The sequence below is a fragment of the Vanellus vanellus genome, assembly GCF_965231255.1.
Source record: "Vanellus vanellus genome assembly, chromosome: 1".
In the NCBI taxonomy this organism is placed as follows: Eukaryota; Metazoa; Chordata; class Aves; order Charadriiformes; family Charadriidae; genus Vanellus; species Vanellus vanellus.
In genome coordinates, this window is record NC_138905.1 from 210,427,520 (window position 1) to 210,443,709 (window position 16,190).

The following is a 16,190-nucleotide window of genomic DNA, read 5'->3' on the forward strand; positions in this document are numbered from 1 at the left end:
AAGTAGCATCTGTATGTGTGTATTCGCACGCATGCAAGCGTGTATATTTACAAATACACATCTGGATCTCCAGCTTTGCCTTTAAGTTTGTACACAAGCAAACCTTTCATACCGCAATATGTTTCTCTCTAGGGATAAAGCCAGAGAAAACCTCTTCCTCTGTTAAGGTTGTCCATCTTATTTTTAAGGTTATGCAAGCAAATGGTTTGGATGAACGTACTAATCTTCTTGTGGAAGAATACTCTACGTCTGGTCGTCTGGACAACATCACGCAGGTCATGAGTATCCATACTCAGTACCTGGAGTCTTTCCTCCGCAGCCAGTTCTATATGCTACGCATGGATGGGCCCCTTCCTTTGCCCTATAGGCACTACATTGCTATTATGGTAGGTACCGACAGGCTATATATTTTCTCCTGCGACCTTGACTTGCGTATTTGAAAAAGAAGAAAAAAGGAAGACTTTAGAGAGACTAGTGTGCTATTTTGACAGGCGGTGAACTTCTGTAGTTGATTTTCATCAGAATAAAGCATGCCTAGCCAGAAGGTTTTCAATGAGAAGGGAGAATCGCCAACAGACGTGTTTCCCTGTTTCCCGCAGCGATACACTTCTCACAACCCCACAAGAGTGAGGTTTTACAGGGAGCAGTTAAAACTGTGTAGCCTTCTTTAGCCATCAATGTGCAGCAGTAGGATGAGATGCAGTGGACTCGAGTCACAACAAATTCTGGGTGGACACTAGGAAAAGAATTTTTACCATGAGGATGTTGACACGTCACAACAGGGGCCGAGAGGTTGTGTGATCTCCAGGGACGGAGATCTTGTCTGGACAAGGCTCCGAGCAACCTGATCTACGTCAGCCCTGCTCTGGACCAGGTCCCCTCTAGAGATCTCTTCCAACCTAAATTAGATTCTGCGATTCAGAATAAAGTAATCAAAAGTATTTTTATTGGAGAATCCTCCATGCTGCGTAGAAACGCATTGCAGTACAAAACACGGCCCTTTGGAATAGAATTTTATTTTTGTTTTGTGTTAGTAACCTGTCTTCCACCTGCAGCAAAATCCAATTACACTGTAATGTGCTGCCCTTTTCCCTCTTGTGTTTAATTATTCCAGGCTGCCGCCAGACATCAGTGTTCCTACCTAATAAATATGCACGTTGATGAGTTTTTGAAGACTGGCGGGATCGCGGAGTGGTTGAACGGTTTAGAATACATTCCCCAAAGACTGAAAAATCTGAACGAAATAAACAAACTCCTTGCGCACCGGCCCTGGCTAATCACGAAAGAGCACATTCAGGTACCTGCTAAGTTTTGCCCTGTAATAGCAGAAAATGTTCAGTAATAAGAACTGCTAAGAACTACGCAGGTGTCTGGTTAGGCCTCATTACCTTGTGTTAAAAATTTCAGGGAAGTACTAGAGCATCGGATAAGCCAATAAATTCTTCTGTGTGACAAAGCCAAGAAAGTTTGCTTTTTAGGAATAGCACTGGCTAAAATAACCCCAAAAGAAAAGAGGTAATATATTCAGTGTGTCTTTTTTTATCCAGTGAGAATTTGTGTGCAGGAGGAATGTGGTATTATTGGAAGAAAGGAATTGATCACTTTTTAAAATATGTAGTGTTTTATAGAAAAGCTGAGGGCCAAAAGAAATTTTATATTCACACTTTTTTTATTCTCATTTCAGAAACTTGTCAAGACTGGGGAAAATAATTGGTCTCTTCCTGAACTGGTGCATGCTGTTGTCCTGTTGGCACATTATCATGCCTTGGCAAGTTTTGTATTTGGTAGTGGCATTAATCCAGAGAGAGATCCGGATACATCTAATGGAGTCAGACTTATAGCAGTCAACAACTTCTGTGTCTGTGATCTTGCCAATGACAACAACATAGAAAATGCATCCCTCACAAGTAGCAACTTTGGGGTTAGTGTTGCAAGAAGATTCTTTTGCTTGCCTCTGTTTTGCATTAGAAAACTTTCTTCCATTCTTTCCTGTTTAAATTTCAGGGTAGTTTGAAAGTTTTTGTCTGCTTTACTGCAATGCTTGGGTCTGGTAGCTCTTACATTCATTCTAAGCAGCTTTCAGTGTAATCTATTGAAACCCACATTGTAAGGGTGGGTGGTAGGCGGAGCGACGTGATTTTGATAGTGAATCTCACAACCCATTGGGCAAGACTGAAACTTTGCTTTCAGCTGAAAGCTTAAAGTCCTATTTTTTTCAGGTAGTGTGTCACTGACTGGAGCCTTGTGTCATCCATGTTCCTAACATGTGGAATGAAAAAAGAAATGGGTAAAAAAAAAAAAACCCAGAAGTCATAATTATAATAATTTTGACTTCAAGGCCTACAATCACAAAGCAGGCCAATTCTGAAACACTTCCATGTAGATGGGAGGAAATGGCTGAAATAAAGTGACTTAATTCCTCACGCTGGTGTTCCAGTCTTGAGTCAACCAACAGAGAACTTTGATTACTAGTTAATTAACTTAAATGTGGATTTTTTTTTTCTGAAAGTGGCTCTATAATGCTTTGAAGGCATGACCTTGAATGAATGCCGATTGAATTAGCCCTTGAATGAATGCTGATTGATGAATTAGCCTCATCGCCTTTGATGGAAGATCGGGATTATGAGCAGAGTCACTAGGTATATTTTTAAAAATTAGCAGTGCAGTGTGAACATGTGATCAGTCAGCTCAATTGCTGTATCTTAAATTTCCAGGCTATAAGGCGTGCTAGCTCAAATCACCGGGGTGTCTTAATCCCCATTTGTAGTGGGCAAAGAGCTGCTGCTGACTCTGCTGCTTGTTAAGCAGTAAGTAACATACTAGAAAACAATTATAGCTACAGGCAGAACAACAGAATCAAAAGGAAAAGATGGAAAAGAAAAACCAAACAATTTATCTTATGGAAAATCTGAGTGATAAGTACAGATAGCAGAACCCCAAATGTTGACGTATTTCTAGTAAAGAGGCCCGTTTCCCTCACAAAGGCAAAAAAGGGTCAACGTAATGGTATGTTGATCACATGTAATGCAAAGAAAAAAACTGATTTGTTGTCTCAGGTTGTGTTCCTGTATTGCAGTGTTGCACTGTATCTCTTCAGAAACATATTTTGCATTACCAATAGACTGAAAAAAGTTACCTTAATATTAAAAGCTGTTTTCTGGTACACGTAGGGCACACAGATGGCTTTTCCTGAGCCATCTACATGATGGAATGTGTCTTACAAGCGACCGTGGTTTCCACATTCAAACACCACCTCTTCCACTGTTAATCCCACTGCAGTAGATGACTGCAATAGGTTAGATTAACACCTCCCAGCTGTTCTTCTCACTGTCTGAAAGCTGTTTGTCTATGCTCTACGTGACAAAATGCATTCTGGCTTTAGTCTTCGTGTTCGCTGCTTCTATCTGTTTTTGAGAACGTTTGTTGTCGAGCATGAAATCTGAAGATGACACACGTTGTCTATCTTCTAATTTTGCAGAATGTCATGGTGTTTTTGCAGATTGCAGATTCTTTAAGTGAGCTGGAGGCCTTAATGGAAAGGATGAAGAGGCTACAAGAAGATAAAGAGGATGAGGAAGCCTCCCAAGAGGAAATGGCAACTCGCTTTGAAAAGGAGAAGAAGGAGAGTCTGCTAGTAATTAGTGGAGGTATTTGTGCTTTTCCAGTTCCCTTTTGTTTGTGCTTTGTAAGAACTAAACACTTGAGGCCAGTTCAGTGACTACAACTTTTTCTGTCCATTTCTTTATTCTGGTTCTTGGTCTAGTAGGAGTGTAGTAAGGGTGGTCCTGTCACTTGCTTCATCTGCTTAAGATTTCCTGATTGGCAAATAACGCCATACTTTTTGGTACTTGAAATTTAGCTTTTCTATATTAAAAAAAAAGAAAAGAAAAGAAAAGAAAAAAAGCCCATAGGCTTCTTTAAAAAGTTGGGTGTAAATTTCTCTTTCTTTATATGCTCTGTATCTTCAAATGAATTCATTCATGTAAATATTCAGTGATAATTCACAGGTTTAGGTTCTACAGTGCTTAGAACTTCAATGACACTCATAAGTAGCCTTCAGATAGGACATTTAGTTCAGGAAATAGATTGGCATGAGGCTCAATTTCTTCGCCATTTACTACCCACCTGGAAAGGACATTTCTAACTTGCTGTTCTGAGTGATCATTACTTCTGTGCTGGTCCACTGCCTGTCTTATGACAGAGATTCTTAGCCTTTTTTAAATTCTTAAATAATGTTCAAAATTCTAAGCTGAAAGCTTCTTTTCCAGTATTCTTCATATCCTCTGGAGGCCTTCATCTCTAACTAACCATACAAAGAAATCTGTTCCCTTTAGGCAGGAAGGTGGGGGTTTTCCAAATAAAGTGCCTGAAGAAAGAATATTATTAAGACAATCAGAATCTCCAAACATTTCCACATAGTAGAGGCTCCTTGAAGATGATAGCTTGTGTGTTTTTTAAGAGGTGACCTATAAAATGCTTCACATTTTACTGACACTGTTTTTTGTGAATTTAGATCTCAGTAGCTTCAGACCAAACATGTTTGAAGGTATCTAAGTTTTTGTGCACTGAGCCTGAAAGGGAAGAAGAATGTTCAACATCTTTGTCAGCGACATGGACAGTGGGCTCGAGTGCACCCTCAGCAAGTTTGCCGATGATACCAAGCTCTTTGGTGAGGTAGACACGCTGGAGGGGAGGGATGCCATCCAGAGGGACCTGGACAGGCTGGAGAGGTGGGCCCAAGCCAACCTCATGCAGTTCAGCAAGGCCAAGTGCAAGGTCCTACATCTGGGTCGGAGCAATCCCAAGCACAAAAACAGGCTCAGCGGGGAATGGCTGGAGAGCAGCCCTGAGGAGAAGGACCTGGGGGTGCTGGTTGATGAGAAGCTCAACATGAGCCAGCAGTGTGCGATCACAGCCCAGAAGACCAACCATATCCTGGGCTGCATGAGAAGTGTGGCCAGCAGGTCAAAGGAGATGATTCTGCCCTCCACTCTCGTGAGACCTCACCTGGAGTACTGCATCCAGCTCTGAAGTCCTCAACATAAAAAGGACATGGACTTGCTGGAGCGTGTCCAGAGGAGAGCCACGAGGATCATCCGAGGGCTGGAGCATCTCTGCTATGAGGAGAGGCTGAGCGAGTTGGGGCTGTTCAGCCTGGAGAAGAGAAGGCTCTGGGGAGACCTTATAGTGGCCTTCCAATACCTAAAGGGGGCCTACAGGAGAGCTGGGGAAGGACTTTTTACTAGGGCATGTAGCGATAGGACGAGGGGGAATGGCTTTAAACTGGAAGAGGGCAGGTTCAGATTGAATATTAGGAAGAAGTTTTTCACTGTGAGGGTGGTAAGGCACTGGAAGAGTTTGCCCAGAGAGGTTGTTGAGGCCCCATCCCTGGAGGTGTTCAAGGCCAGGCTGGACATGGCCTTGGGCAACCTGGTCTAGTGGGAGGTGTCCCTGCCTATGGCAGGGGGGTTGGAACTCAATGATCTTCAAGGTTCCTTCCAACCTAAACCATTCTATGATTCTATGTATTTTGGATTGGCAGATTGTTTTGTGGCTCTCTAGGAACATGCAAAATCTCTGAAAGAAGATCATAGAATCATAGAATTGTCTAGGTTGGAAGAGATCCTTGGGATCATCGAGTCCAACCATCTACCCTACTCTACAAAGTTCTCCCCTACACCATATTCTCCAACAGCACATCTAAATGTCTCTTAAACACATCCAGGGATGGTGACTCAACCACTTCCCTGGGCAGTCTATTCCAATGCCCGACCACTCTTTCTGTGAAAAATTCTTTCCTAATGTTCAGTCTAAATCTATCCTATGGGAGCTTGAAGCCATTCCCTCTTGTTCTGTCATTAATTACCTGTGAGAAGAGACCAGCACCAATCTCTCTACAGTGTCCTTTCAAATAGTTGTAGAGAGTGATGAGGTCTCCCCTCAGCCTCCTCCTCCTCAAACTAAACAGACCCAGCTCCTTCAACTGCTCTTCATATGATTTGTCTGCTAGGCCCTTCACCAGCTTCGTTGCCCTCCTCTGCACTCACTCCAGCACCTCTATATCTCTCTTGTATTGAAGTGCCCAAAACTGGACACAATACTTGAGGTGTGGCCTCACCAGTGCTGAGTACAGGGGCACAATCACCTCCCTACTTCTGCTGGCCACGCTATTTCTAATACAAGCCAGGATGCCGTTGGCTTTCTTGGCCACCTGGGCACACTGCCGGCTCATATTCAGCCACTTGTCAATTAGAACCGCCAGGTCTCTTTCTGCCAGGCAGCTTTCCAGCCACACCTCCCCAGGCCTGTAGCGCTGCATGGGGTTATTGTGGCCCAAATGCAGAACCTGGCACTTGCCCTTGTTGAAACTCATACCATTGATGTTGGCCCAATGATCCAATCTATCTAAGTCTCTCTGTAGAGCTTCCCTATCCTCCTGGGAATCAACACTCCTGCTTAACTTGGTGTCATCTGCAAACTTGCTGATGATACACCCTATGTCCTTATCGAGATCATCAGTAAAGACGTTAAACAAGAATGGTCCCAACACTGAGCCCTGAGGCACACCACTTGTGACCGGCCGCCAGCTGGATTTAAATCCATTGAGCACCACTCTTTGGGACCTTCCAGTCAGCCAGTGCTTGATCCAGCAGATCGTATGCTCATCCAGGCCGTGTGAAGCCAGTTTTTCCACAAGAATTGTATGGGGGACAGTATCGAATGCTTTTCGAAAGTCCAGGTATACAAGATACATCCAGGAACATCATGGCTGGATTTTAAGAAATGGACATTGTCCGTTCTTACTCTTACTTTCCTTTGGTCAGATGGCATCAACAGTGCAGATAAACTGACACCCACTGCAGTTTTATTATCAAATCAAGACTTCCATGAGTCTCTGCAACCTAAGGCTTATAAGGAAGAGGTGTTGTTTTGACAGAAGTGGGTTTTGGTGGGGCTGCTGATAATTTTGTTGACTTTCCTCCCTCTTTGCCTTGTGCTGGTTTAAGGTGAGGAGTCTGTATGTGTTGGGCCTTCACCCTTCTATGAAATTCAGTCTTTGTCAGGGGAGAGGGGTCTATGTGTGCAGGTTTTTTATTCTTCTCTGAGGATTTGCTGTAGCAGATGCTGTGTGAGCTTCTTCCTATGCAGTTATGTTTTGATTGTTTAATGAGGCAAAGAGGAGATAAAGCACTTCTGCAATTCCTAGATGAACTGACTTTTCAAGGTGCTAACAGTGGACATATGGCAACTCTTCTGTCAATGCACGTGGAAGCCAGCCAGGATTTTAACACCAGGGTCAAATGCAGTCAGCTATGCAGTAGTCAACTTCTGCAGAGGTAGTTACACAATCGAGCCACCTGTTTGTTTGGGAGGGAAAGATGGATTCCTGATAGAGAACCCGCGCTTGATTAGTGACACGTTTTGGAGCTCTTTGAAGATGCTTAGTTACTAGAGCTTCTGGCAGAATTTCAGCCTGATGTATTGTAGAGCTCTTTGCTTTCATATAGTCTTCAACTGGTATTCACAAGAGGAGTGTTGCATTGCTTTCTGGTTGCTCATACTCCGGGTTACAGAATGGAGCTGGTGTAATTCCTGGCACCATAGCTGCTCAGCATAGCAATCCTCTTGTCGAGCATACATTTCTCTGTTTCTTATCCTATAGGGCACAATGACTTTACTGATGGGATTCATCTTCCCGATTTAAGATACCTTGCCTCCCCCAGAAGTCAGCAGAGCGAAAAGCACGCCTGCAGACAGAAGTTTAGCTCGTCTCTTCCCATTTTGTAGAAGTACATTAGGTGCCTGGTGTAGGCTGACATTTAGTTGGCTCAATGACAAGGATGGATCCCATACCAGCAGGTTGGGATTGAAATGTTTCTTTCCTTCATACTGCTCTCTTCCTTTGCACAACTTCTAAAATTGTTCTCTAGTCTGTAGTAGAGTGGTAGTTGGAAATCGGCGCTAACTCGTGTGCTTGCCTGAAGTAAAGCATTTCACTGTTTTATTCACAGCATTTGATGACGAAGTAGTTTCTACAGATGTCTCCCGCTATATTGAAGATCCTGGGTTTGGGTACAAAGACTTTGCAAGGCGAGGAGAAGATCATCTGCCAACATTCAGAGCTCAGGTATCATCTTTTTAAAGTACATTCACTCAGCGAATGTTTGTGTATCTCACTACAGGGCAAATGGCGTAAACCGGTTGTAGTGGGGCATGTTTGTTGCATGCTCGTTTTCTTGTCCATTAAATAACTCAGAAGCTTCCACAAATCTACCTGAGATGAGTCTTTTACTATTTGTAAGTCTCAGACAAGGGAATACTTAGCTTTCAGTCTTATTCCAATTATTAGCAGAATTAATGTTTGAAAACTGTAAAGCATATCACTAAACCTGGAATAAAAGTGAAAAGTAGAGAAGAAAGAATTTCTTTTCCGTCCCTCCAGATGTTGGAGAAAAATCCGCTGGAAGAACTCTTTATTTCTGTCATTTTATCAAGTATTGTCTGTCCAGTGGTTATCAATACATAGACGTATATATGTGAGAGTATTGTTCTCATATATGTACCAAATCACTGGACTTTGAATGTCAGAAAAGAAAAGGAGTTCTTAAATATGATTACTGAAGTTTTTGGCTATATTTGAATATATATTTTTTAGTGCTGTTGAAAGAACAGCATGTACATTTTACCTGTACATTGTCTTACATATTGGCATCTTTTTCCACGACCAGACTCACGAACTTCTTCATGATACATATAACAGGAGGGAAATTCTGCGTGGTTCTGTTCCAGCTAATAGAATAGCAGTCTAGTAATAAATTGTAAGCAATAGAAGAAATCTTAAACCAAATCAGAGAACTTCAATTAAAAAAACAGTGGCTGCAGGAAAACTTCATGGTCAGAACAGGTATCTAAGACTGCAAAATAAAGAATCCATGATCCCTCTCAGGAAATGTATTTAGCTACATAGCAGTCTCTGCTGATCTGGATAATTTACTCTGCGGTCTTTATATGAGCCTAAAGTAGGTAGATATTGCCAAAAAGAATAAGGCAGAGTCAGTGCCTGTAAATCAAATGTTCTGCTTAACTACTTTAGGAGCAGCAGGCTCCCATGGAAAAAAGCTCTACAGCAGTTGAAATTGGAACTAAAACATCTCTACTCTTAAGTAAACAGGACAGCTTCTGGCCTACATTCAAAGGAGTCACCTTGATAATTTAACTTCATTAGTATGCCCTGCTCTTAAGCGGTTATATGGATGTATGCACAGCCTCCCAAACGCTCTGCTATTAATGCTATTTAAATCGCAGTAGCATCTCAAAACTCTGCAATAGATCCAACCCTTATTCTGATAAAGCAAGGCTGCCTTTATCTCTGTGGGTTTAAATTTAGTAATAGAAGAAGGTATTCCATACACAGCAGAATGTCTTTATCTTTTTTCTCTTTTTCATTGTTAGTATGAATTAACTGCTGTTAGTAAACAGCGCTTTCCCCCTCCTGAGGCTTCTGGCTTTCTGAGGCTTTTGTCATGCCCCAGGTGTCCTGGACACCTTTACAGGGCTGGAAAGTACGGCACAGCTCTCACAAGCCTTACGGTCTTTTGGACTGGCAGCTGGAGGCCAAATGTGATCTTGTGGTGCGTTTCAGCTGTCACTGAATGCCTCTCTTAGGCAGCTGAATATTGTCCTACCTACTCTTTCCCACTGTCCTAGTCAGGGGGCCGGGCCGGTAGACGTGCTCTAAAGTGCCTGGGTGAGGACCCTCCCCCGGCAGTACTTTTTGAAAAGAGCCAGACACCGGAAGGACGTGGAGACGATGCCCTCGATTGTAAAGATGGCATTGAACGATTGAACACTTGCCAAGGATGTGGGCGAACTAACGCGTTCTGTATAACCTCAGCGTGGGGAGTGGTTGCACGCTGCTCTGAAGCAGCGTCGTTCTCCGCTGCTGACGCTGTGCCACTACTCCGCAAAGACTTCCCATTCCTGACAGGAGCGGGCGAGCCTTTATCCTCGCAATCCAGGTGCTTGTCTAAGACCAAAGCGGCCTCCGTGTTATTTATTTCTTCGAGGACGGTTCAGCGCTTTATCCAATGCGGTTACATCCTGGGGGGAAGTAAATACTCCATCTCTACTCAGAGCTAAGCATCAAAGCCACCAAGGGGAACAAGGTTTTAAACTTACTGGCCCATCCCACATAGAATGACACTGGTCGGAGCAGCCCAGCAGACAGTGGAAAATTGCCTCAACACTTCAAGAGCAGCTTGGGTTTTTTTGCTCCTTTAGGCTAATGGTACCCAGCTGGAGGTGGGGTGTTGTGACACGATGCTCATTGCCTGGAAGCCTGGGGGAATGGAGTGGGTGGTAGAGATGAAGGACTCAAAATGCAACTTTTTTTTAAGAGAAGAAAGTTACAACTAGCAGACAACAAAATCTGTTGAGCTATAGAGAGGATCAGATAGGGGCTTCACTTAATTTGTACGTTTATGTATTCCCTTCTCTTCCTGCAGGACTATACTTGGGAAAATCATGGCTTTTCCCTCGTAAACAGGCTTTATTCTGATATTGGGCATCTCCTCGATGAGAAGTTCCGGATGGTATATAACCTCACGTATAACACTATGGCAACACATGAAGATGTTGATACAACTACGCTAAGAAGAGCTTTATTTAACTATGTCCACTGTATGTATGGAATCAGGTATGGACGAAAATCCTCTGGCTTAGGAGTGCATTTTAAACTGTGTAAACAGCCTGAAAAATGAACCGTGTGAAAAGCATGATTTTAGAGCCCGGGTGTTAAAGTGGAGATGGTACCTCAGTCTGGAAGTTAGAGTGGGTTTGCTGGCGTTTCAGTGTAACTTTTGCTTTCAGCGGAGAAAATGATTATGAATCGGGATGGAAATTATTACAGAAATGTCTTCTCTGAAGCCAGCTTGCACCCTTTGTTCAGAAAAGACAACATCCTAGCACTAAGGCTTCCAGATCCTCAGTTAGCAGGTGGTTTTCCAGTAGGTATAATAAACGCTCCAATTCCCAAACTTACGAACATAATGCTGGGAAAGACCATGCTTTTAAAAACTTATATCCAACAGAGTGATTGCCTGTGTTATTTAGGTATGATGACTACGATTATGGAGAAGTTAATCAGTTACTTGAACGCAGCCTGAAGGTTTACATAAAGACAGTGACCTGCTACCCAGAGAGAACTACCAAGCGCATGTACGATAGTTACTGGCGTCAGTTCAAGCACTCGGAGAAGGTACGTATTTCGGAGCCAAAATGGCTTCACAGAGATGCTTTTGCTGTTCAAAAAATTAAAATACCATGACAGCTAAAAATGGCAGCATCTGCCAAATGAACCTGGTTTTTAACAAGAGAAAAACAAATGAGATGTAATTCATTGAGCGTTAGGTATCGATTTTACAAAAATGCTTCTTAGTGCACTGGAAACACCGATTCTGTTTTTATTATTATTTTGAGTGGCCAGTTTTATTTTGTGGCCATTATTTATTTGAGTGGCCATTATTATTTTGTGGCCAGTAGGTCGAGGGAGGTCATTCTCCCCCTCTACTCTGCACTGGTGAGGCCACAACTGGAATACTGTGTCCAGTTTGGGGCTCCCCAGTTCAAGAGGGACAGGGAACTGCTGGAGCGAGTCCAGCGAAGGGCAACTAAGATGATTAAGGGATTGGAGCACCTCCCTTATGAGGAAAGGCTGAGAGAGCTGGGACTCTTTAGCCTGGAGAAGAGAAGACTGAGGGGAGACCTTATTATGGCATACAAGTATCTAAAGGGTGGGTTGAAGGAGGATGGAGCCAGGCTCTTTTCAATGGTTCTCAGTGACAGGATGAGGGGCAATGGGCACAAGTTAGAACACAGGAAGTTCCATTCAAATACACGGAAAAACTTCTTTACAGTTCAGGTGACAGAGCACTGGCACAGGCTGCCCAGGGAGGGTGTGGAGTCCCCTTCTCTGGAGATTTTCAGGACCCGCCTGGATGCAGTCCTGAGTAATGTGCTCTAGGCAATCCTGCTTTGGCAGGGGAGTTGGACTAGATGATCTCTAGAGGTCCCTTCCAACTCTGAAAATTCTGTGATTCTGTGAGTGACTTCTCCATAAAATTGAACTGACAACTGTAAAAGAAAAGTGGATAAACTTGGGAATGCAGAAGTGGTCAACTACGCTAATGCCTGGGATTTGGGAATCAAAAAAGACCTTAACTCCTATAATGTTTTTCATCAATAAAAATGTCAACACGCCTTCAGATATCCACGTTTCCTGACAAAGGTTCAGCGCTTGTGTGCCTGGCGTGTAAACTCTTCCTTATTCTGCGCTCCTATATAGCTGTCACAGGTGCTAGTAAAGAAAACAAAATATAATTCCAAAAGAACTAATACCATTGGGATACAAAAATGGTTCTATTGGGACTTCTCAGATGGAAGACTGCTTTAAGCAGCAGTCGAGGCTCGTTCCTTGCAGTCCCGGGGTGTCGTCTGGTATTGGCGTACTTCACAGCCGACTCAGGAGGAACTGGAGTCCTGCAGCAGGGTACAGGGAGAAAGGACAGAATTTCTTGCAGCGAAACTTTACTAAAGATGAGAAATCTTAGCCTAAACGAATAAACGACGCTGCATTTGGAGGTGGACTAAATGGCTGATTTAATTTTTCACAGGTTCATGTCAATCTACTTCTAATGGAAGCTCGTATGCAAGCGGAACTTCTGTATGCCCTTCGTGCCATAACTCGTCACTTAACCTGAAGCGTTCGCTGAGCAAGAGTAAAGGAGTTTTTACTGAGTACGTAAAGACCTTTCGAAATAGATACACACCAGAAGCTGTTTGTGATGTAGCATCAGGTTATTCAATTCTCTAGTGTCAAAGTTTAGCCGTGCTTCTTGACGGCTGTAATGTGCAATGACGTGTTTTATTTTCTTGATGCTTAACATTACTAATGATAACAAAAGTAACACTGAGGAGCACTACTCTGCATTGTTTCCGGCTGGATTTCTGCGCAGCGGTCAGGATCCTGAAACTGTTTTTATTATATTCAATCCTAGCGCTTTGTTCTTTAAGCACCGGAGTGAAGTGCTTAGAGACTTCTTTTTCCAAGCAATCATTTTTCAGATTAGTGGAGTCCAGCAGAAGATCGGTTCTGCCTGTCCTGAGAATGTACCACCACGTCGTGACTCGTGACAGAGACGCGCGGGCTGCGTTGCGTTGAATTGCCCACTGGATTCTTCTGTGTCTTCTGGAGACTGCTTGCCAGTCACTGTCTTACTACAGCAGTTGAAGGTGATGCGAGATGTGGATGCAGACATTGAGCACACTTTAATGTGAAATTAATGGTGATAAATCCTACAGCATGCTACTGAAGTGCGAAATTCATCCGCTTTGTCCTGCCCCTTCCCAAGAGGAGAGGCCTCACGATTTGCCATTTCAGCCACGCTTAACCGTGTTTCAATCACGCGTAGCCTTGTTTTAGTGACAGTCACCCTCAGTTGTCCTTACGATATCCATGCTCATCACACGCTGCAATTTGTTTAGTTGGCACCTATGAAGTTAATACACAGGCTGACCAAAAATAGGGTGGTGGGTTTTTTTGCACTCTCTTCTTCCTCGACGTTTTAACTAAGGAAAGTAAAGGAAGGCTAGCGTATCTGTTCTTTCATATTGGATGTATAGAAATTTATTTCCCATAACGTTTCCATAGCATGAAATTTTAATATTCAAAGTTTAAAAAGTTTCTATGCATTAGTGTGAGTGAACAAAAGAAACGTGCAATATTGAAAAAGAAAGCGAGCTTTTTTTCCCTGTCATGCTACTGCTAAAGTGTCCTTCTTACATAGCCATAAAGAAATTTTAAAACCAAATTTCTTTATTGTCTAAGGCCTAGCAGTTTTGTTTTAGCTTTTACGGCTTGAGACAACCTGATACTGAGATGCCAAAGCATCCCCAAAACAAAGCATTCTTGGACAACCAGTGATAACTGGGGAAGGGAAGAAATAAGCTGCCAAAAATGTCACACTTTTGTGCTGGTTTCTGTTGCTTTTGACTAATTTTTAAGAGCACAAAATGTTGATATTTATAGCTTTATTTTGTATTGCATTAATGAACCAGTGAAGTGCCTAAAGAGATGCTTAAACTTACCCAGTAGGACGCAAGTTGTCACTGCTTCAACTTTTGTCTGTTGGTTTGGACTTTGCATATTTCTTTGAGGAGGGTGACCTTTATTTCTGTTGCATACATTCAAAAATAACTGGATAGATTTATTTTTAACGTTCCATTGGATTGCAGAAGTTTATCCAGGATTTTTTTTTTTTCCATTGGTGATTGCAGAATGGTTTTTAAAAATTCTATCAGTCATGTTTTAACAGTTTTCATTGACAAAATCATGGACCAGTACACTACTAAAGTTAGTTTTCTCTCTTTTTCCCTTTTCACGATACTTTGCTGTGACTTCGCATGTTGGTTTTTTCGCTTTATCTGTCTCTTCCAGATTGGAAAGCTAAATGATTGTACACTTTTCTGCACTTTCAGACTGCAGGCTCTGCATGTGAAAACCTTCTGAGGAAGAAATCATTAGTTGTTTTTTTTTTTAACGTAAGTTGGCTATTTAGAAAACTACCCAACAGACAGCAGCGGATTCTCTTCTAGAGAGAGCATTGGGTAAAACATCAGATTTATTTATCTTGTATAGCTAACTGCAAAGATTTCTCAGAAGTGTTGCGATGCTCCTATGTATGAACTTAGATTAGCTTTCTAAGTTGTTACGATCCTTTTTCCTCCCTCTTGTGACTGTGGTGGCCATACCTAATGGCTTTTGTGCATAAAACAGTTCTGCTGAGAGAAGTTTTCATGCAATACTTTTTGCTTTTTTTCAAGTGATGGGAACTGTACAGTACTACTTTAAATTCCTTTGCTTTGAAAAGTCAAGTAGTTCTCAAGAAGCACAGCTGAGCTCTGGAAAGGAGGTGAAACTAGATTTGGGTAACTAATGTGACGGCTTAGTTTCCCTTCGGAAATGCAAAGACTCTTAGAGTAGGTTGAGTTTTACGTTTGGAAACATGAGTGCCTTTACTTCTTTCCTTATGAAATATACTTGCCAGCTCAAATGCCTTCTGAGCAAAGGACATGAGCAGATTTGAAATATAGAAACCATAAATGGATTGCTTCATAAAATTCATAGTAAACCTTTTTTTCTTTTTTTTTTTTTTTTTTTTATGGTGCCATATCAAGTCACATATGGCCTGCAAGACATTCCACCGTAGGAAATGTCATTGTACAAGTAGTTTGCTATTTCTCCTTTTTTTTTTTTAATACTAAATGCAAACTTCAAACTTCTGGAAAAGTTTTCCACGTGGCATTTTTTTTCAAAGTATTGCATTTACAGTGTAAAATTTATAGCCTAGTTTTTATACTCAAATTTATGATTTTTAATAGATGTTTGTTCAGAATAGATGTTTCAAGTCAGACAACTCTGCCATACACTTTACGCACGCTTTCGGCTCACACTGTGCCAAATTTTAATGTGCAAGTGTTCTTGGGGTTTTTTTGCATTTTTAAAGCACTCATGAATGTGAATCTTCACACTTTGTTCATTTATTGTATTCTTAAGAGTACCGTAATCGTTGGAAGTGTAGATATTCTCCCTCCGCGTTCCTTTATTGGACTTGATATTTACCAGCATTAATGAATGTTAGTCCACAAAATCCCAGCCGTGACCAACACAAAAACAAAGTGTACAGTCTCCTGTCTGCTAAAGAGAAAGCTTCCTAGGTACAAACTAACCGGCCGGCACAGGGAATGCTGTAAGCAGGGAGCAGAGCTCTTGAGCACGGACAGCTTCTTATCATCGCAGAATCCCTTCGAAATCTGCGTTGCGATGGAGTACATCCTTGCTGAAATTGCTCCTTTTTTGGGGTTTGGTTTTTTTTTTTTTTCGGTAATGAAAAGAAGTGAAAAAGGTGCCGACTGGGGAAGGCGTTTGCGTTTCCCAGGACGCTCTGCCCGCAGCCCAACATCACAAGAGTGCCATCATACAGGAGCAGAAACCTTGTTAAGCTGAGGTACAGTTTGTGCAGATAGCTACTAAAGCTGGCGGCGTGGTACCCTCTGAGAATTTTGGTGAGCTGTAGATGGATTTATTTTCACCGAGACTGAACTGAAACGTATCTTCTTTGTCCTAAAGCCTT

General features: G+C 42.3%; 1 protein-coding gene across 2 annotated transcripts; it reads left to right on the forward strand.

Moving 5' to 3' along the window:
* Positions 1-263: 263 nt before the first annotated feature.
* Positions 264-12,758, forward strand: SESN3 (sestrin 3; the record flags this gene model as incomplete). 2 transcript variants are annotated; one of them, XM_082489918.1, is made up of 8 exons in its annotated part: positions 264-386; positions 1,115-1,297; positions 1,685-1,921; positions 3,500-3,674; positions 8,013-8,128; positions 10,506-10,696; positions 11,113-11,257; positions 12,672-12,758. In XM_082489918.1, 8 exons carry the CDS (start codon positions 279-281, stop codon positions 12,756-12,758), a joined length of 1,242 nt encoding a protein of 413 aa, XP_082346044.1. The 2 variants fall into 2 exon arrangements, with proteins under 2 accessions (XP_082346044.1, XP_082346045.1); XM_082489919.1 differs by lacking the exon at positions 1,115-1,297 and having other exon boundaries at positions 279-386.
* Between the last annotated feature and the right edge of the window lie 3,432 nt (positions 12,759-16,190).